This window comes from Pseudoliparis swirei, chromosome 21 (genome assembly GCF_029220125.1).
Source record: "Pseudoliparis swirei isolate HS2019 ecotype Mariana Trench chromosome 21, NWPU_hadal_v1, whole genome shotgun sequence".
NCBI classification, from domain to species: domain Eukaryota; kingdom Metazoa; phylum Chordata; class Actinopteri; order Perciformes; family Liparidae; genus Pseudoliparis; species Pseudoliparis swirei.
The window spans coordinates 10,669,076-10,691,804 of NC_079408.1; the positions used below are offsets into that span (position 1 = coordinate 10,669,076).

Below are 22,729 nucleotides of genomic sequence, written 5' to 3' on the forward strand. Positions count from 1 at the left end.
CTCCACTTCTGTGACTCATACATAGGCAAGGCCGTTACATAATTTAATAAGTGAATGATTGTCATGGTATATTTCCATGATTGCAATGGAAATGTATTATCTGTTGCCACCTTAAGTTACATCACGTCAAATTCAACGTGCGTGGTAATAACCCTACGTTGGAGGAATCAGAATCAGAATCAGAATCAGAATCAGAAACAGGTTTATTGCCAAAGAATGAATGTTTTCACAAACAAACGAGGAATTTTTTTTGGTGGAAGGTGCAACATTTGGACATGACAAACAACAATCAACGCAAGGAGGGAGGAGGAGTGGGAGGAAGAGGGAGGAGGAGGAAGAGGAAGGAGCGGGAAGAAGGAGGAGAGAGGAAGGTGGAAGAAGAGGTGGTAGTCCTGGGGGTGACAGTCAGTCAGTCCCGGGGTCCATTGATGAGCCCGACCGCCGTCGGGAAAAAGCTATTGGTGTGGCGGGAGGTCGTGGTCATGATGGAACGCAGCCTCCTCCCGAGGGAGGGACTCGAACAGGAGTGTCCAGGGTGGGAGGGTCAGCGACAATCTTTCTGGCCCGCTTCAGTGACCTGGAAGTGAACAGGACCTGGAGGGAAGGCAGATTGCAGCCGATAACCCTCTCGGCCGGCGGATGATGCTCTGCAGCCTGCGCTTGTCTTTGGCTGTGGCTGCAGGGTGCCAGACGGTGATGGAGGAGCAGATGATGGACTCAACGATGGCCGTGTAGAACTGTACCATCATCTTCCTGGCAGGTTGAATTTCCTCAGCTGCCTCAGGAAGAACATCCTCTGCTGGGCCTTCTTGGAGATGGAGCCGATGTTCAGCTCCCACTTGAGGTCCTGGGAGATGATGGAGCCCAGGAAGCGGTAGGACTCCACAGCCGACGGGGAGTCACACAGGATGAGAGGGCGGGTGGGGCTGCATTCCTCCTGAAATCCACAACCATCTCCACTGTCTTCAGAGCGTTGAGCTCCAGGTTGTTCTGGCTGCACCAGGTCACCAGGTGGTCAGTCTCCCCTGTAGGCGGTCTCGTCCCGCCAGAGATGAGTCCAATGAGGGTGGTGTCATCCATGAACTTTAGGAGCTTGACGGACTGGTGACTGGAGGTGCAGCTGTTGGTGTACAGGAGAACAGCAGAGGGAGAGAACACAGCCTTGGGGAACCCGTGCTGGTGGTCCGGGAGCCTGAGACGTGTTTCCCCAGCCTCACGTGCTGCTTCCTGTCGGTCAGGAAGTCTGTGATCCACCTGCAGGTGGAGTCGGGCACGTGCAGCTGGGAGAGCTTGTCCTGCAGCAGGGACGGGATGATGGAATTGAAGGCAGAGCTGAAGTCCACAAACAGGATCCTGGCGAGGTTCCTCGGGAGTCCAGATGCTGGAGGATGTAGTGAAGGGCCATGTTGACTGCATCGTCTGCAGACCTGTTGGCTCTGTAGGCGAACTGCAGGGGTCCAGGAGTGGGTCGGTGATGGTCTTGAGGTGTGACAGGACCAGCGTTCAAAGGACTTCATGACCACAGAGGTCAGGGCGACGGGCCTGTAGTCATTGAGTCCTGTGATCTTGGGTTTTTGGGGACGGGATGATGGTGGAGGCCTTGAAGCAGGCTGGAACGTGGCATGTCTCCAGGAGGTGTTGAAGATGTCGGTGAACACCGGAGACAGCTGGTCAGCACAGTGCTTCAGGGTGGAGGGGAGACGGAGTCCGGGCCCGCTGCTTTGCGGGGTTCTGCTTTTAAACAGCCTGTTGACGGCTCTCTCCAGGATGACGAGGCGTCGCTGAGTTGATGGAGGGTGCTCCAGAGGTGTGAGCCCCTGATGGGCTGGGGAGGGTGGGCTGATGGTCTGTGGCTTGTTGGTGGGGCTGTGGGGATTGTCTCAGGACTGCTCCATTGTCTTTCAAAGCGGCAGTAGAACTCATTTAGCTCGTCTGCCAGAAGCACATTGTTCATGGAGTGGGGTGATTTGGGCTTGTAGTTGGTGATCTGCCTGAGCCCTCTCCAGACAGAAGCAGAGTCGTTTGCTGAGAGCTGCTGTTGCAGTTTCTCAGAGTACAGTCGTTTAGCATCTCTCACCGCCTTGCTAAACCTGTATTTGGACTCTGTGTACAGGTCCTTGTCCCCACTCCTGAATGCCTGGTCCTTCTGCAGTCTTAGCTTCCTGAGCTCCGCTGTGAACCAGGGTTTGTCGTTGTTATAACTCACCCTGGAGCTGGATGGAATACAGCTGTCCTCACAGAAGCTGATGTAGGAAGTTACAGCCTCTGTGTACTCATCCAGGCTGTTGGTAGCAGTCCTGAAGACATCCCAGTCAGTACAGTCAAAGCACGCCCGTAGATCCTCCAGAGCCTCACTGGTCCACTTCTTGAACTTCCTCACCACAGGTTTGCAGAGCTTTAGTCTCTGCCTGTATGAGGGAATCAGATGAACCATGACGTGGTCAGAGTTTCCCAGTGCAGCTCGAGGGACGGCGTGATAGGCCCTGCTGATTGTTGTGTAGCAGTGGTCCAGAATGCTCTTCTCTCTGGTAGGGCATTTAATTAACTGTCTATATTTAGGAAGTTCGTGGCTGAGGTTTCCTTTGTTAAAATCCCCGAGTACAATAACTAAAGAGTCCGGGAAGGTCCGCTCCACACACCGTATCTGTTCGGCGAGGGTCCGCTGTGCCTCGTGCACGTTCCCCTGCGGCATGTAAACTCCGGCCAGGTTGAATGAAGCGAACTCACGTGGAGAGTAGAGGGGTTTGCAGTGAATGATAAAGATTCCAGGTCCGCGAACAGTGCTGTAGAATCACCGTCACGTCGTTGCACCAGCCGTAGTTGAGGTACAAGCAGATTCCACCTCCCTTCTTTTTACCGGAGAGCTCCGTGACCCGGTCCGCTCGGAACAGCTGGAAGCCAGCGAGCTGGAGCGCAGAGTCTGGTATCGAGCCACTAAGCCATGATTCCGTGAAACACAGAACGGAGGATGAGGAGAAGTCTCTGTCTCTCCCCACCAGCAGCTGGAGTTCGTCCAGTTTGTTGCACAGTGAGCGGACGTTGGAGAAATATGCCCGGCAGCGCTGTACGAGATCCCGCTTCCGTAGCCGCACAAGCGCCCCGAACGTTTCCCTCTCCGCGCGTTTCACCACGTGGAAAGTGAGCACACCTTTTACAAAAATGTCCAGTAACTCCACAGAAGTTAAAAACGTTGGAAGTAAATCCGCTGGAGTTGTTCCCCTGATGTTCAAGAGCTCTTCTCTGGTGAAAGAGCTCTGGGAATCCCAGCAGAAAACAGTATTTAAAACGAAAACAATAAAAAACATCGCGCACCAACACACCGAGGCGACCTTTCGCGGCGGTGTTGCACCAAAGACCTTGAGTGAAGAAAGGGGCTCAATTCTGTTTACACAAATACTTTTGGCAGCCCTGGAGTTTTGATTTTTTCATACACATGCTCTGATATGTATCGAAAAAGTAAGATAATTATACTGTTATGTGAGACAATTATGGCCAAACAAGATTCATATTTGGCTTTTTTTCCCCCTGTGCTGATAAAAACTAAAGTTAACACCTAAGAAGTAATTCAAAGTCGAGACTACTCGTCAACGCACTGTGTTTAGATGTATTGTACCGGGATAATCATTATACTGTACACGGGTTGAAACAATATGAAAGAACAATATGCGGCCTATATCAAGATCACCACGTTTATCATGTATAAAACAATGTAAGTACAATCCTATCATGGGTCTAACATCATCAGTCACGGGAAACATTTTGCAAAAGAAAATGGCTGTTGGTGATAATCCCAGAAAAGAGGCAAGAAACAATGTGACCAACATTAGTTATGTGCAGTACGTTCGTCGTATATATCTACCGACTGGAAGTATGTGTTTTTAGTTGTTTATTTACTGATCGCTCTGTTGAATCAATGGTTCTGTGGGATACAATGGACTTGCTTGTCTGTTTGAAAGATCCTGCTTCAGGATCGATGAGAGAAGATGCACAACGCCTCGCAAAAGGGAATCCCTTTGGGCCGGATGTGACTTACCATGCAGCGGCCTTATTATCGCTCTCCTTTAGATGGAGCCCATCTTCCAACGACTTTTGCGGTCGTGGTTCGTGAAATTAAAAAGAATTCTTATTTTAGGTCGACCTAATCAATTCATGCAGTTTAAGTGGGAGATGCGGCTGGTAAATAAAAACTGACATTTAAACAGCTGGGTGAAATGTAATTTCCTATCAGCCTAATGTGTTTGCAAGCTATCAACAATTTGTAAACATTAATAACAATAAATTGAGTTAGTCGAGTGCCTTCGAGGAGCTACCGCAAACACGATGTTTATTCAGATCACAGTCCCATTCTAAATGATAATTTCACAGCCATTTCCAACACATTAATAATAATAGCAAATCAAATGGTAATTATCATGAGGCTGTATCTGGATACGGGTTGACAACAACCGTTTTTTTTCAGCTGCACCTGAGTCCTCTGTCATTTTACACTTGTTTTCTCTTCCATTACAGAGGAGCTAATGCATTTATTATTCGGCATCCAGCTGATGTATTCACACTGTTTTCACATTTGGCTCCAGTCTCAAGCCGGCTGAATTAAGGTGTTGTTTTCATGACAGCTAACACTGATCAGTGATGATCAATACACATTTCCTCGCCCGCACCGTATGCCTTGTGTTAACAATGTGAGACCACCTTTTAAATGCTCGGTCATGTTTGCACTCATCATTAAAATGTAATTAATTTATTGTGTATAACAACACCGACAATGAGAAAAGAATGCAAATGACAGGGTTAGAGACACCTTCAAAGTTGGAATCACTTTTGCACAAACGAATAACGTGAATTGATCAAATTAGACATTGAGATTGAAAGGAAACGTTGGTAAAATCTTTTTTCAATCATCACGATAATGATGACGCCAGGTACTAACAAGAAATTCACATCTGAGTATTTCCTCTAGAAAGGAAAAAAAGCACCATAATCAAGGTGTACATGCAATCAGAATGCTTATGGATTGAAGTGTGATAGGATCTCAACCAGGTGCAAATGCAGCCTGCACAGTTCGGCCACATTCTTAAAGCAGTTGCAATCAATAATTCTATATATCAGCATTGGATCAAATAGCTGTGTCCATGTGAAATCCGATGCGTATAGTGATAAACCAGCAAATAATGGTCTCCCTGCCCTCTGCTCTACTAAGCCCTTGAGCATCTTTAAGCTCTTTTTGGGTTTATGGCCCACAAGGTGACTGGTTATGTACAGTCTCAGCATTTTCATCAGCGCCATCTCCTGCTGCAGGCAACTGTTATCAGTCATAAAGCTCGAAAGACTCACAAAGATTTTGAACGCTATCTGCTCAGCACCATGCAGAAAATATAGTTGCAACTATTTGGAGAACATAGGAACAACATTTCCAAATTATTTGCAAATACAGGCTTAGGAATATAAAAAAAGATGAGCCCAACATAGAAGGCATCCAAATGTTCGTCTTTTATCTATCCCAAAGGAAAACGAGGTATTCATAGAGCAACATCATTTTCTATGATCTGCTCGTCTAATTTTGTTTCCGGATCCAACGCTGGCGAATTACAAAAAATGGAACTCCGATTCAAATGAGTAGAAATGTTAAGTTCTGCTATTAGATGTCCATTATCCATATAATGTGTCCAAATACAGATTACATGTGAATACCAGATGGGGTCATTGTCTTTTCTGGTCTTGACTCTTCCACCCCGTCAGGTTCCTCCGGTTTCTGGCAAGCTCCCTCCCCTTATACATGACTTTAGCCTGGATATACTCAGTGGCCATGATCATTAAGGGCATCGTCGCAGAGAGAGAGGCGAGGCTGAAGGAGACCGTGAGGATCATGGGCCTCAGAGGTTCCATCTATTGGCTGAGCTGGGCAGTGTCCAGTCTGTTGCCGCTGGCCTTCAGTGCCCTCCTGCTTTGCCTTATACTGAAGGTGATTTCAAAATGATTTAACTTTGATTCAAGGCGGACCCGACCCTTCTTTTAGAGAGTTATGACTATAAAGGCTAATGGAGTGTTGAGACTTTAGTTTACAATACAGAAGATGTTAAACCGAGGAGAAACCTATGCACTAAAATTATATATTTGGACATGAAGCTCGCACAATTTTTCTTGAAAGTTCATTTAGGATGAGCAAATCTAGAAGGGTTTCTATCATGAACATTCATACAGCTCCATGTAACAGAGTCCTCTGTAAGGATTGTAATCATAAATGAATCCATTACAATGGCACCATTAGCCCAACATTTCAAGAGCCTCAGGCTCGGAGAAGTTATCAGCATCACGGTGTCATGTGGTTCGAGTAGATGGATGCATGAGTAGCTCACTAAAATCAGAGACGGGTCCTCCTTCAAAACTGGCAGAGTAAAAGAGTGATAGGTTTATTAGATTATGGAAAAGTATATCAGTCGACTGTAAAATTTGTTCAGGTGTCTCAGAAATATTGAGACACCAGATATGTGATACATTCTACATACTGAATTCAAAGCAACATTATAGCATCACACAACAATTTGCAATGTAAAGATATAGCGGATTAATGACGAAACATCAGCTGCCTCAGCTGTCTCCACGTTGAGAGCCCTGTGGAGGCCCTAGATATGCTGCAGTCTGAATTCTATAGCACCGCTTTCAAAAGCCTCTTTTACTCTGCCCACGGTGTTGAAACAATTTACTTTAATAATCACATTTCCTGAATCTCTTTGTTTCCGCCAAGAAAACTTCCTCAACCACTACACACACTTTTATGGCTTCCTTTGACATATTCACATCGTTTGTTTCTCTTGTCTTCTCACACAGTATGGCAAAGTGCTGCAATACAGCGACCCCTCGGTAATCTTCGTCTTCCTGCTGGTGTTCTGCCTGGCCACCATCACTCAGTGCTTCTTCATTAGCGTCTTCTTCTCTAAGGCCAATTTAGCAGCGGCGTGCGGTGGCCTCATCTACTTTGTCCTCTACCTGCCACACCTCCTTTGCTATGCCTGGAGGGACGTCATGGCTTTTCAGGCCAAGGTTGGAGTGGTAAGTCCGTCTTTAGCTCTGACATGGTTTTTAATATCTTCACCAGCTGTTCTCATACATGACTGTCTTTTGAGTTCCTGTATATTCTGAGGTTGTCTTTTGCTATCCCAGTCATTAATCCCTTTTTTTTAACCTCCAATTAAAAAACTGATTTGATTTGTGCTGGTTATAAAATGCAGAGAATATACTCTCACTTTTAATAATATCTGTGAGGGATTTGCCTTTATCCTACCTGCCCAATTTCCCTGATAATAAGATGGAAGGTGTGTCTGCAAGATGAATGTAAAGGTCCTGTGAAGTTTAAAGACAAAAGCTTTTAGGAATTGTTTTATATATCCGTACTGTCATAATGCATGTGTTTCCCATTTGGCAGAAAACGGAAGAATTATGTTCAAAAACGAAACAGAAACATGAAGCATTTCCACAAAAGTAGAGACTAGAAGGACATAGTAAGGAAGTTGGGGATTTTCTCTTATCCTCAAAGAGATAAAGATAAATAGTACACCATTGCTCAACTTTCAGTGTAGCCTTTCTGCTTGACCTTTGTGGCGGTGCCGGTATCATTTGTCCTCCAGCTGTCTTTTCCACGGCCAAAGACACAAAATTGTGTATCTTCATTGCTGTGCAAGTGGATTTCCCCAGAATTGTCCTTTTAAAGTTGTCATTCTTTTCCTTTAAAAAAAGTAATTTTCTTTCACATGTTAGGTAACCATTTTACATATAAAGCACTGTAAACCTTATTTAATCTCTACACAATGTGCCTATGCTGGGTCCTCCTCCTGCTCCAACTAGATAGATAGCCCCCTAGCCCTCTAATTAGCATGAGCAATGTTCCTCTGACCAAACCACTATCCAGTCCTTCCTTACACTGTGTGTGTGTCTGTGTGTGTGCGCACAGAGGGTTTTCTCTCCTCTCCCCTAACTCAGATGAAGCTACATCGTTCCGAGGCATACACGTTCTCTACCACATTGTCCTTGATGATGAAGCCTTTAGTCGGAACAGCATTTCAAAAGATCCCCTGAATTCATATGAACAGGTTTTGATTGCAACTGTGTGCGTATCACAGTTCATCGGAGGGCCACTATAAGACAGGACATTATCACTATCCAACCACCTATCTCCTGCAAAATATTTCCAATTAATTTTTCAGTCCTGGACAAATTCTGAGAAAAATCATTTAGAACTTCTCGGGTTTTCCTTCGTTGCAATCAATTAATTGATCTATCCTATTGAAACATCTGGAAGCTCACTTAAGCGTGTGTTTTTTGTTCAAACCTTTTTTTTCAATAATATGACTGACACAGTATACTGTAAATGTATACTACATGTAATCAATAGTAGACAGTAAAGAGGCAGACAGGAAACAGGAGGGGGGGAGGGGGGGGGGGGGGGGGGGGAGAGAGAGAGAGTGACATGAAATGCCCCCAGCTGGAATCTAACTGGGCTCTTTGTAGTTATGTGCTATCAGCCTTGACCAACCTGCTATTACAGTGCCCTGTTGATTATTCTCTTAATGCAGTGATACATTGTTTGGTCTATATAAGTGGTTCTCAACCTTTTTTCAGTGATACCCCCTCAGGACATTTGTTTTCCAGCCAAGTATTCCAACGAGTACAAAGCATTTTTGGTTGAAAGAAAATATGTAATACACAGCGCTGTGCCATCAGTGTCTGATTTAAGATAGAATATACACAATTCAGTTCATGAACTTACACTTATATTTGATAGAATGTTTTTTTAATTACTGTTGTTAAAAGATTTTTTAAATTCATGCTATCTAAAAATATATATTTAAAATATCACATATGAGAACAACTGGTCTATATAATGTCATCTAATATAAACATTGCAAACATTTAGTTGCTTGACAAAATTAAAGCACATTTTTAGTCGATACAATGATAAACTGATGGTATGATTATTGCAGCTTTTGCCTCTGTTTTTACATTCAATTCATTCTGATAAACACACAGACATGCTAGGCATTCTGGTATTTCCACGGCGGACTAACTGACTAATGCAGTTTTTGAAGGAAACGTCTTCCGACTGATTTTTCAGAATATTTGTCTCTGCTGTGATCGTATTTACCATTCCAGCTGTAGTTAAAAAAATTGTCCTGGAAAAAGACATCCTAGAAAGAGCTTGAATGCTGATCACACTTCCTCTTAACAATGCTCTTTGTCCGCAGTGGGCTGAATGGTGGTTTGATTTGCAGTGTTGACATGTGTTCAACAGATGAGCCATATTTGTCTGCCTCCCAACTCAAGCCCTTTCTAAAATGCCAAATAGCTGGCTCCTGTGTTTTTTTCAGCCATTCATACTGAGGTCAAGGATGGGTGCCCACTAGCCCTGCTGTCACCCCTCATCTACTGACTCACTGTTGATTGCTTGTTACGAGATGGGCAGTGGAGGACAACACCTTAGGCAACACCAGAATGCGAGCAGTGTTAGAAGCCAGGCCAGAGGTTTAGTGTCACTGCAGGGGTTTCCGAATTCTCTTCCTGGTAATGGAACGGCGAATAGACAGGAATCCATGATTCCTCATCTCTATAGCTTCAGCAAAGGCTTCTCCTACCGGAGTGTGAAAATGCAGTGAGCAAATGAGGTGTGAGAAAACAGCTGGCAGGCAACATGGCAATGCAGAGTGATAGGCCATGGTCTCACGGGCAAAGCATCATTTGCATATCCTTCCGTATGAAATCTCCAACGAATCTTTGTTTCTGCATACATGTTTTAGTCTTCATCTTTGTTCACGTCTAAAATGAAGTCTTGAGAGATTTTCACAAAAGGCAACACAGCAATTAAAGCAGCTGATGATGCCCGTGTGGATAGTCTTCCTCCACCTGCAGCAGTTGAGTGTGACCTTGGGTGGTAATACAAAGTCATCACCTGAATTATTTAATTAAATATTCTTTAAGACCATACTTCATAGATTTTAAAAGACACTTTTGGAGTACAGAGATCTCATTTCCTACCGAGAATTTGATGAGCAGATGGACACCATTCTCATGTTAGTTAAATATGTGTCTATCCAGAAGCTTCAAAGCTTAGCTTTGCATAAAGAAGGGCAACAGTGAGCACTCTTTGTACTTGTGTTGTCTGAACTGTAGAAAAACTGGTACATTCACTAATTCATAAGGGGTTTTGTGATGTATTGGCTTCGACCAGTTTCCAGAACTGCACAGACTCCAGGAAGTTGAAGTTAGACTAGCCTCTGCCTCCAACCTCATACTTATCGTACAGATAAGAACGTGGTGTCAATCGTATCATCAAACTTCAAGCGGGAAAGGAAACTACTCCTTTAACTCTGTGTTCTTAACCTTGAACGCCTTTCATTCCCAGAGTTTGTTGTCATGTGTGGCCTTTGGCTATGGCTGTGAGAACTTTGCCAAGTTCGAGGAGCAAGGCATCGGCATTCACTGGTACAACATCAACAAGAGTCCGGAAGAGGGAGAACGCTACACCTTCATCGTGTCCATCCTCATGATGCTCTTTGATGCTGCCTTCTACTGGGTGCTCACCTGGTACATTGAGAATGTCTTTCCAGGTATTCATTTTTCAGTGGATTAATTAGCATTGTTTTATTTGTACACTATCTACTTTACTCTTCTTGCATGAGATCCTGTCCCCTAGCCCAACGTAACCCAATAGCCAATGCAGGCGTCTCTTGACAGGCTAGATGTATTGCTTTTCTCATTGATTCTAATTAAAAGAAGATGGGATTTGTGCTCTGCTGTCGGGAGGAAACATACACTGTTAAGTACCATATTCCCTCAAGCCAAGCTGTAGTAATGTTCTCCACGTTTGATGCCAGGCCAATATGGAATCCCCAAGCCATGGTACTTCCCATTCACTGCATCCTACTGGTGTGGGACAGCTTCAGCGATTAATATTGACGCCGCCGTGCTGAAGAACTCCACTGAACATAATGGTAAATTTCAACGGTAGTCGTGTATCCAACGCAATTATTGTGTATGTCACGTTCTCAATCGCTCAGCCATGGACTAGAGGGAACATAGCCTTAATAACAACTGGAAGTTAATCGGGATGGATCGCAAACAAACATTAGCACCTTCTTTTTCACTTTGGGTGCTAATGGAGTTTTGCGCTTTGTGAAGGTGAAGAACAGAGAGGAGTTTCAAGTCTGGAACTTGTGAAAAAAAACTGCTTCCAATTAACATTCAGGGGAGTGAGCTATTTTTGTCTTTTAGTCCTCAGCAATGTTTTTTTCTACCAAGCTGGGTTTTTGACAAAATAATTAAAGGAATAACACCATACCTAATTTAAAAAATATATAATTTTTTTACATTTGGATAATTTGTATCTTTGATAGATTTAATTGGTACCTGTTCTTGAGCTTGTTTTTATATGTCAATCATACAATCATGTTTTTATTTATAAAGCACCTTTCGAACAAATGAAATGCAATTCAAAGTACTTTACAAACGATTGACAACAGGAAAAAAAGATGAATATCGAGAGAATAGGAAGAAACTAATGCGCACCAAACTAAGTTTAGAAAAAAAAGAATTGTGTGTTTTTATTAACGTATGCATTGTGTTTCTTAAGAGTACCTGGAGAATCCTACACCCAATATGAAAGCAGGGGTCTCAGTCCGCAATCTCGTTAAAATATACAAGACCGGAAAGAAGCTCGCTGTGGACGGACTGAGTATGGACTTCTATGAGAATCAGATCACATCTTTTCTTGGCCACAATGGAGCCGGGAAAACGACCACAATGTGAGTTTTAATATCTATTTCTTTGTTTTGCCACTTGGATCAATGATCATGTATTTTCACAGGGTGCAACTAATGGCGACTGAAGTGGAGCTGCATTAATGTGGTGGCCCGTGCTTTCAAAGTGTGACATCTTCTCAGAGGACATTTATCCTACAGAGACAGCTGTTGTTTTGATAGCTGATCTTCTCTAATTACTGTTCACATTTTTTTTTCGGAAAGGTTGGAAGGCCTTTATGATATCAGCAAATAACTGCAAGCCAGTGGCCCAGAAAGAATGAGTGACAGAGTGAGCAAGTAATGCAAGAATAAGGGCCGAAGGGAAGACATACACTCTGAGCTACTGTAACGAAACATGACAGAGAACAATAACGGAGAGGACAGAGGAAGGTCTCTGCCACACACCGACGTTCACAGCACAGGATCTGTGAGATGCAGTGTGACAATCGAGTAGATCCACAACAATCAAACATCTTGTAGCTTTTTGTTTTTTCATATGCAGAAATGTTGTCACATCCCACAAAGCATCCCCACTATCAAAACACTCAATATTAAATGTTGCTTTGTCACAATTTGATGGAAATGTTCTGCCCAGGTTAGTCTCGATATTAATACATAATTAATGAGATGAAAATGACAAGTCAATGCAGAATTGCAGATTATATGGATAATCATTCTGTCACAGCAGTACAGCACTGGTTCCATTTTTCCCAGCTTCTTTTTCAATGAAAATCTTTTTCCTATTTTATATAAATTAAATCTAGCTCTAAAATCATAATTTTATGTGTGTTGTTCATGTCTTGTTTCCTCTGTAGGTCAATTCTGACAGGAATGTTCCCACCTACATCAGGAACAGCGCTCATCAACGGATATGACATCCTCACTGACATGGACAGCATCCGAAAGTACTTGGGAATGTGCCCACAGCACAATGTCTTATTCGATAAGTAAGTGGATTTCAAACCATCCCTGGTCTCCACTGATTATGAGTATAATTATGTTTTGCTTCTGGTGTATTTTTTTTTTTTAAAGAAAGAAGGAGAAAATAAATCATAAGAATACAATTTGATAATACGCATAATGAGGGCTCAGTCTTGGCTTATGTTTCACATCAACACATCATTATCTCTCTTCCTTTTTCCCCCAAAATGTCTCTTAATGGCATTTTTGCGAACCATTATTCAGTTTTCTTTTATTTCACCTTTAGAGTACCCTCTATTTCTCTCTCCCACAAACTAGTTACCTGCATCTCGACACAAGTCCTACATCATAATTATGGCTAAGCACCTGCAAATCACTTTCATTTATATTAATCCCAGACAGTCAAAGAATCAACATTAAGTTGGGGTTAAAATATTCATGCAAACATAGAGATAGACATATAATGAAGACCGTTATGATGAAACTTAGGATTTTTCTTTACGTCACTTCACAAAAGGGCAAATCGAATGGAGCAGGATCATCTTGCAAAATGCATAAATGTGACATTTTTGCTATTTCAGACACTTGCATATGAATTTGTAGCATGTGATGGCCTCTTTTGTAACTCGTTCCCCCTCACATGTCAATCAAATGGCCATTGCGGTATCATTTTCACCTTTACAGTATGACAGTGGAGGAGCATATCTACTTCTACGCCCGGTTGAAAGGACGCAGCCGCGCCGAGGTGACAATTGAGATAGACCAGATGATTAAGGATGTCGGTTTGCCACATAAGCGGAAGGATCTGGCGAAGAACTTGTCAGGTAAATGTGTGCCTGTATGACACGTTTTGGATGTTTGTCTGTTTGAGTGTCAGATTGGAATTAAGCAGAAATGTACATTTAGTTTTTGATAGTTGTTTCTGTGCTCAGTGCATTCATTTCCCCTGGGAAGGAATATCGTCTGTAGATTATGTTTTCTATTCAGGATGAAGCTGCCCAGTGACATGTGCATGCAGCTGTCTAAACGTACTGCACACATGCACTGTCCCTGTGTGTCACAGGTTGTAATTCATTGTCTGGGGGCATGAGCAAGTCCTGCTTGATAAATTGTTCCGAGTCACGGATTGCTTGTGTGAAATATGACTTTCAAGATTGAACTATGCTGACATTTCCACTACATTAGCACTACATTGGATGCATTTTGAAGAGCTGGCTATGAGAGTGGAGATTGGAATAACCCGATGAAGGTGTATCTATCTCTCTTCTATCAATCATTTTCCTCCATCATGTAAAAGACAATAAAAACCTGGAGAGGGACATCTTGACACATTTATTCAATATACAGTTCTCAATATTGAATCCATTCCACATCTAAAACCTATTGTTGATTAATGGCTGTGCAGGATTTGTCACTGATAACAGGGAGACTACTCAGGACAAAGATGAGTATCCATTTCATTTCAGAAGCAGTTTTTTACTTTTATTTTTGTCATAAAAGCACCTGCCCAGGACAAAATGTATTACAGGATGCCGTTTCTGATGGAGCTTATTCTGTGTTGTAGGTGGGATGCAGAGGAAGCTGTCCGTGGCTATAGCATTTGTCGGCGGCTCAAAAGTCGTCATCTTAGATGAACCCACAGCAGGAGTGGACCCCTACGCCCGCAGAGGCATCTGGGAACTGCTGTTAAAATACAAACAAGGTATGGAACCGGTGGTAAGAACCAAAGCTCCACCGAAGGCTTTGAAATCTTGTAGAATTGGCTTGAATGCACACAGTGCATGTTTGATCCGTTTCAAGTTAAGCAGCTTTCCAAAAACTGAGCTGAGTTCAAGGTAGACTTTTAACTGTAATGGCTCAAATATATCCAATATGAAAGCTGTTAAAGTAATGAACCATCTCGAGTTGCCAGCACAAGTTTTCTTTTGCCTTGCCCCTACATGACACTCTGTGGGGGGAGAGAAACTATAATTTGTACTGGAACAGATTGAAATGGAAGTGAAGACAAGTGAATCCAAGAAGCTTTAATTGACATTGCAATTTAAAAGAGTCCCTAATTGTCCGCTCTATCGGTCTGCTTGTCACTCCCTGGTCTTGTATGTGTTGTGGTTGCTAGTGGCTTTAAGCAGGACATGGACATTATAGTAAGACATAACTCTCTTTAGATGTCTAAATGTTTAATGTGCATTGAGTGACATTCCGCCCTCACTGTGTCATTTGCTGCTTTTTCTCTTATCAAGTCCTTTCACGTAAATTGGGAGGCGGAGATAACTCCGTTATAATGAGAACACCCACATGCTGGCTGCTTGAATGACTCATGTTTTGTGCCTCTCCAGTCTCATTTGCGCGAGTTGTGTTACCAAGATTTGTCGTTAAGGAAAAAAAAGCTGCACGCTGTCTATTTGTTTGAAAAAACTGAAGGCTGAAATTGGACTTAATATTGCGGTTCTTCATAGCTAATTAAGCGTGGAGGTTTTTCACATAGAATTGTTGACTGGATAGACCAAAGTGGGTATTGTTTTGATTAAATTCAGTTCGGGCTTATATGGCCTTAAAATTGCTTAAAGTACAAAGGTACATGGACATATTGAATGTGCGCTAATAGGTTCAATTTGATCCTCAATGTACATTTAAGATGTTTAATATTAGAGAAGTATGCTCAATATATATTCTCATAAATAGGGATTGTGTATCATCTATGGAAAATGTGATGGCCTGTTGGCATGTCCCTATTCCTTAGATCTTTCCATTTAAGTTAGCTTTAATTTCTTTTGTCATGTTCCATGAGAAAATTACCGTAGAAGGTGGAAATCTAATGTCTTTAATTATTTTACACTGGAAGTCGATTACTTTTAAATTACCACATTCATTATGTTATGGGCCTTGAATATGCTATTTATATAATGGTTTTTTTACATTCAGCTTGTGTTTTTTTGCTGTGACAGCATCCTTTTATATCACCTATTATAATGATTGGAATTGATAATTGATCAAGACTAATCTGATGCCTTGAAATACCTGGTTCTCTTACCTTACTTAGGCCTACCTTACTTTACTCTGTCATAAATATTACATTATATTTCATAGTGATGCCTATAATACACAATACAATATATTTGAGATCACATACTGTTGCTATTAAAACGCGTTAGCTAATGATGTCCCACTTATATTGTTAAGACGTGCGCAACGATTCGATCGCCTCGGGTGGAGGAGGAAAGAAAAGCGCCGCCGCTTATTCTCGTGTGTGGGGACGGGAAAGGAGAGGAGCGGGGAGGGGAGGGGAGGAGAAGGGAGAGGAGAGGGGGGGGGGGGGTTGAGGTGCGAGTCGGCTCACACCGGTAACTTTATTGTGGGGAATAAGCGTGCTCTAAAGTACAGAAGTGCAGAAAACTGTCGTAAAAGCACGTCGGCGACGCACAGGCGCAGCGATTCACCGCGCGCTGACAACCTGCGCTCCGGAGAGGACACGGGTCCACGGGTCACGATGCCCGACCTCTCGTCAGACGGTCACCCCGGCCACGGTATCCTCGCCTTGCTCGTCGAGGGGGAAAGAGGAGCTCGAGCGAGGGCGAAGACCGTGCTAAGGGGGAGGGAGGCGGAGATCAAAAACTCCCTCTATATGATTCTGCGACCGTTCGGGCCTGATGAGTGACGCGCGTGCACATCGACAGCGGTGGCTGCTCTGCTCGGCGCGCGACACCCCGGATGATGTTGGAACGATCTCCGCGGAGAGAAACGCTGGGTATTCAATTATCTGGTCTCACCCCAACACACTCGAGGGTACAAGGCTCGGAGAGCGGCTGGCGGGAGACACTCGGATTAATATTATATTGGAAAAAAACCCATTTCATGAAAAATGAATTGTTGTTGTACTCACTCCATACATATAATGGAATATATTTCATATTTCATAATGACATGATGACCCTGAATAAGACATCCATAATTTAATTTTTCCATATTTTTTTTTTTTTTTGGAAATTCGCGCCAAAATTGTTGACAATTAGCGTTGTTGTAATAATGGAATACATATATAATCTCAATATATATCCATATCATGACCCAGATATGATAGACATTAATATGCTAATTTTCCATTTTTTATGCTAATTTTTTTCTGAAAAATTAATTTGGCGAAAATTGAATCGTTGTTGTAACTCACTCAGCCATACATATATGAATCATATATTTCTCCATATGACATACAAGACATGACCTGAAGAATGTTCCCATATGCTAATTTTTAAGCTAATTTTTTTTTTTTTTGGCGCCGCCATTGCATTAGCCATTCCATACATTATTTGCACTGTTCAGCCATAGATAATCATAATGCAATCTACTCATCATACATCATGACATAATGACCCAGACATTTTCCATTTTTTCTGCGCCATCTAATAATTTTTTTCATGGAAATCATTTATTTTCACATATACATAATGCTATCTGCTTTACTATTCCATTTTTAGGACAAACTCCGCGACGAGGACTCGAGAGTTAAGGGTCCCTCTCTCGGTCCCGGAACCAACCACGGTTCGGCCGAGAGCCGGAGGTCTACCAGTTGCAGCGATATCTCTCTTCAGTACAAAATGTCAGTGGAGGTGTGTGAGGAATCAGTATGTGCCCTGGATAACTGAGGTCAGTAGGTGTAGCCGTGCGGACGTAGCTCAGACTCACCTCGGGGGCTGCACGGCTCTGGTCTTCGGGTCTCTGCCTCGGCCTCAAAGGGTGGATCGACAGGTGAAGAAATAGGCGTCACAAAAAAAGTAGGTCCACAAACCGAGTGTAAAGTTTTAAGACTGCAAGGCAGCAAGTATTTTATTCAAAAACAGGAAGAAGAAATAAACAAAGTACAAGTCCAAGTCGAGTTCTCTCACGGAAGCCTGAAGCCCAAAAACAACCCCCTTTGCTCCTCTTGTTCGTCATCTTTTATACCCTCTGGCTCATCCTACTTGTACCGGACATCCGTCCTCCTCTGGGTGCTGATGGGGGTCACCCCCCCCCCCTCCTCTCATCCTGAGAGGTTCCGGGGAGACTCTTTGGCTCCCCATCAAAGAGGAGGACCGTTGTCTTAGCCGATTTAAGTGAGCTTGGTCACCTTTGTGACCCTTCTCCGGGTGTCTCATCTAATCTCTCAGGCTCTTAGGGGGAAGTACCCTCTTTACAGCTCCTTCCAGACCTTATGAGACTTCACCTTGGCGGTGACCCAGAACACACTATAACCGGGGGTAAGGATACAGAACATATGGGAAACATAGATTACATTATAATATCAAAGAACATTGATCTACAGGCAGGTTAACATACATTAATTCATGCTTGTGTTTATTCACTCCGCAGTACCATCACCTTGGGCCCATATGGTTAGGCTATGGGCTCAGAACACACAATTAAACAAGTCTTCATTTGAATATCACAAGAGGTGCCATGTTTACATCTCGTGTCGACTTGGGGCCCCTGAGTGAGTTCAGACAGAGGGTCACCGGTTGTAAAACCCTAAGATGATCACGCAGGACCCTTGTTCTCCTCGCACCTGGCTCTCTGCTTATCGTCCCAGCGATGGCCTCGACTCTTTTATTTGACCTTACAGCCACTCTCCCCCTCGGCCGGCCTGATGGATGCCTGGTTGCTTTCCTGTTGTTTTAGTTAAAAGGAACTGGTGTCTCCTTAAATCTGTTTTAGTACTAACATTGCGGGTTCTGTACTTCCCCGCCTGGTCCACGGATCCCCCTGCTGACCTTCCAACCCCAGAGAAATTCGCATTTATTTGTCCCACTTCTAACAATATACTGTCTTTATTATTTTATCAACTTGTATCAGCAGCCATGTATTCACTGGAAATAAAAACATTAGCGCACCTGAAGTTCAATTATTGGGATTTAAATGGTGTACATGCAGTTAAATAACATAAAACAGCTCCTCAAAAATACCATAGTATATTGCAGCTATGAGCAAATTAAATACTATGGTGAATTCTTACAACATGCATGCTGCGTTCAGGCTGAGATTAGACCTGACACATTTAGGAAGGTGATTCAGTTTGTGAGAAACAAGGGGTGCAAAGAAAATGTGGGAAACAGTTAATATTTTCTGAGCACTCTAAATATAACTTAATAGTTAGCAGCAAGTCTATTTATTGTAGACTCTGATTGCAATTGAATGTACTTTTAGAGTTTCTCTGGGATTCGGGAAAAGTTGAAATACCATACATAATGCATTCTTCCTAGGAGTACAATTTGATGTTGGGTTGAAGCCAATGTTCCAGTACAAATGGCGTAAAAATGCATCCAGGCATCATATTCGTTCTTATTTTTGCTTCCTATGTGATCTTACTACAATTGTTTTCATAGCAAAAAAAACATTTATGAAAATGGTTGGTATGCTATCTATTAATGTCAAATATTTCAAATAAAATGTGTTGTAGAGGGTGGATGGGAAGACTGTAGCGGGCTATGAACATCATATAACAAGTAAACGAACACTTACACATTTAACAATCAGCAGATATCTCCAGATTCCTTGCAATAACCCCAATGTCTGAGTTTCAGTAAATTGTAACAGTGAACAAAACTTATTTACCATGCAACTCAATTCCTACTAGTCTGTTTTCTGCTTCTTCTTGATGAAAACAACAGGCCCACTGTATCTTCTAACTCTGAGTCGGGCTGTATATGGCCTCAAGGTCATTTTAAAATGTATTGACCTAAATTGATTGCAGGATTCAAACCTGCTGGCTATGGCCTTCCCCACACCTGCGTGGGTTTTTCTCCGGTTTCCTCCTACAGTCTAGATTTCATGAAGGTTAAATTAATAGGAAACTTTAAATTGCCTATGGGTGCAAATGTGTGCTTGAGTGTTTGTCTGTTGGCACCCTGGACAGGGTGTTCCCCACCTCTCACCCAATGTCAGCTGGGATGGGCTCCAGCTTCCCTTTAAGCAGGTATTGCTAATGGATGGATGCATGATTGCAACAAACAGGAGTTAATGCAGTTTGGGCCAGTAATTCATCTTACTGCCTATGTTCATAATATCTGTGCAGGCTGACTCACCCACTGTAAAATCCATTTCTATCAACTTGATTTAGAGAGAATGAAGCTAAGTAACAGAAACATGACTCCCAGCCTTACTTTGCTATACGGAGTGCGATTCCCACCAATTTACCTGAACAAGGAACTCCATTTGATACATGGCTTTGTGCCGTAATGCACCGCAACACACTATAAATCAGCATACCTTTGTGGGCCATCTGCAGTCCAAACACATTTATTTTACTCCCAACGCACGGATGATGCAGTGCAATTTGTTTTTTTCACCTTTGCAAAGCACAACAAATCCCCAAGAAGATCATCTGTGTGTTTGAGCATCCCATACAAAATGAGCTGGCGCAGTCAAACTAAACATCAAGCAATATCCCCAGCCCACCCCCTTCATAAGCATAGCTTTCCCCCCACATCTGTTAAATTGACCTGGTTGTGGGCATTCATTCGACTTGGGCATTTTGTTGGAGTTTGTATTTACAGGATCCAGACTTGCTTGGCATAGCATAAGGCAGCAATACTTAACTGAGAAGGGATGGATTTAGCAGCTCAGCTGGTAGCAGGGCAAATCAAGTGTGGGAGATGGAAGGAGGGGAGATAAAGTGGTAATAGTTGGCTACATGATGACCTCTAAGTGTGTCCTTGTCCCTGGCATAATGTGACCTGCGAGGATAGAGATTTAACTAGCTCTATGTAAAAAAAAAAAGCAGTCAAGCTCACTAAAGCACCTGAATTTTTGTAAGAAACACCATATTAAATGAATACGGAATGAAAACTCGATCTAATCAGCTACATACTGAGTGCCATGTTTATAGGTCGATATGATTGATATGTTACACCTGTAATCTAATCTCTGAAGGGAATTGATGTAAATTGAAACTTTAAAATAAAAAAAGAGTCTACAGCCTAAATGCTAACTTATGCTCACAATAGAAATGCTAACATGCTGATGTGATAGAGTCATATTAGCTTCTGATTATCTTTGAAAATGCTCTTCTTTTTATCCCCCTGTACTTACACGGAGCATATTAAAAAGCAATCTCTTAATGGCCAGCATGGTTCACCATCTTAATATTGCATGTTAAAACAGTACAGTGCAGCTGAGGCAGATGAGAATGTCATTAGTCTTCGCAAATAAATGATTTGCCAAATTTCAAATTTGACCTTATAAGTAATACTAATTAGAAATACTTGACCCCCAAAATTAAGATTTGGATGTCAATTACTTGCATGTCTCCATGGTGACCAGAAAATCAAAAGACTAAGAAAAGACTTGATAAATCTAAGTACATTGGGACCGTGTTGGACATAAGCATAACTATATCAAAACGCCGTTTACAAACTCTCACACAACTCGTGCAGTGTAATCCCAGTCTCATTTATCTAGTTGTATGCTCACCTGTTCATTTTCGATTCCACACTTCAGCATTGACATTTTTTTTGGGGGGGTGGAGAGTAGTGAGCATACGACCTGGAGAAATGAGACCTTGATTGTACTGTATGAGTTATGTCAGTGTTTGCAAATGCATAGTTTTGCTGTTGTGAAATGCGTTCTTTTAACTTTTCTACGCAAATTCAAGGGAACACAGAGTGACTTCTGATATATTGAATGATACTGAATTGGTGCAATAATTACAATTAGAGGCACAGTATTGTGACAGGGAAAATCAGAAGATCAGGAAAGTCATCCTCTGGCCTGCATGGTTATCTGGAATGAAGTTCATAGCAATCCATTCAGGAGTTACGATACTTAGACCGACGTGGTGCACCCGGCAACCTGTCTACACAACCATTCCACCAGCAGGACAAAAAAAGCATCTGTAATTAGCATTTGTTGACTCTTTTGACCTTGTTAGCTGTAACAGATGTAATTCTCTAGAGTTAAATCTCTTTTCACAGTTACTGACTTCTAAGCACATTGCTGTCTTTGTCAATTAATGATAAAGGCTTTGGGTTAAATGTTTTTTTTTGCTGCTTTAACATTGAATGGATCAAAAGCTACCCAGTGCTCTGTGATACTGCTTTCATGTCGACTCCAGAGACAAGACCATCCTGTGACTTCATTACAGATCTAGTACTGTTCTTCTAATTTCTGGGGTATGTGATCATTGATATGTGTTATGAGATGCAATGTGATGTTAATGGTTTAGAACAACTGAATAACCTTGCAATGTATGCTGTAATTGTCATTGCAATTGTGCTCAGTTTGATGCCTCTCGAATCAAAAGACTTGCAGTGCAAAAGACAGCTGAAATAAAATGTCGCCTGGAAAGTAGGCTGAGGGTGACCTTAATCATAATTGTGATGTAGACACAGATTCATGCCCACGCACTGCTCTGGAGTTTCCTTTGTTGGGTAAAAAATACTGGAATTGGCAATAAGGAGATAAGTGACTACCACGCAGAGCCAGATTTTGATATTGGCTTGATTTTAAACACTTTGGATCTGGAGCATCTTTTCGTGTCAGGCTTCCTATTCATAACCACAGTTCTCAACCAAACACATTTTAAAGAGCAAATGCTTCAGAAATTACTTTTTATTTTTTTATTTCCAGGTTGTGCCTCAACTATTTTATATTTGTAGTAAGTGGCCATGGCTATTTGTCTCTCTTCAGGTCGCACCATCATATTGTCTACACACCACATGGATGAGGCAGACATCTTAGGCGATCGCATTGCCATCATCTCGCATGGCAAGATGCGTTGCTGTGGCTCCTCCCTCTTCCTAAAGAAACTTTTTGGCAGTGGCTACTACCTCACTCTGGTCCGAGATGGGACTGAGAAGATGACAGCTCAGCGTCGTGGTATCATACACCATCAGACTAAAGAGGTACAAACAGCAAGCATGTGCAGTTACTGGTTACTTCTAATTTGATGGGACTTTAAAAAAAAATTTCAAACACAATATTCCTCAGTCAACATTGTGTATTTTTGTGCAAATGACTGTCGACAGAAAGATTGGCTGTGTGTGATCTCATTA

General features: G+C 42.5%; 1 protein-coding gene across 1 annotated transcript in view; it reads left to right on the forward strand.

The window, feature by feature from the left end:
* LOC130211863 (phospholipid-transporting ATPase ABCA1-like) overlaps positions 1–22,729 on the forward strand; it is a 132,937-nt gene that overhangs the window by 35,270 nt on the left and 74,938 nt on the right. The window contains exons 14-22 of the mRNA XM_056442884.1: positions 5,740–5,962; positions 6,829–7,050; positions 10,394–10,598; positions 10,866–10,982; positions 11,621–11,792; positions 12,605–12,736; positions 13,395–13,534; positions 14,275–14,412; positions 22,365–22,579. Of these exons, the coding sequence (XP_056298859.1) occupies positions 5,740–5,962; positions 6,829–7,050; positions 10,394–10,598; positions 10,866–10,982; positions 11,621–11,792; positions 12,605–12,736; positions 13,395–13,534; positions 14,275–14,412; positions 22,365–22,579 (1,564 nt within the window). The remainder of the gene's footprint in view (positions 1–5,739; positions 5,963–6,828; positions 7,051–10,393; positions 10,599–10,865; positions 10,983–11,620; positions 11,793–12,604; positions 12,737–13,394; positions 13,535–14,274; positions 14,413–22,364; positions 22,580–22,729) is intronic.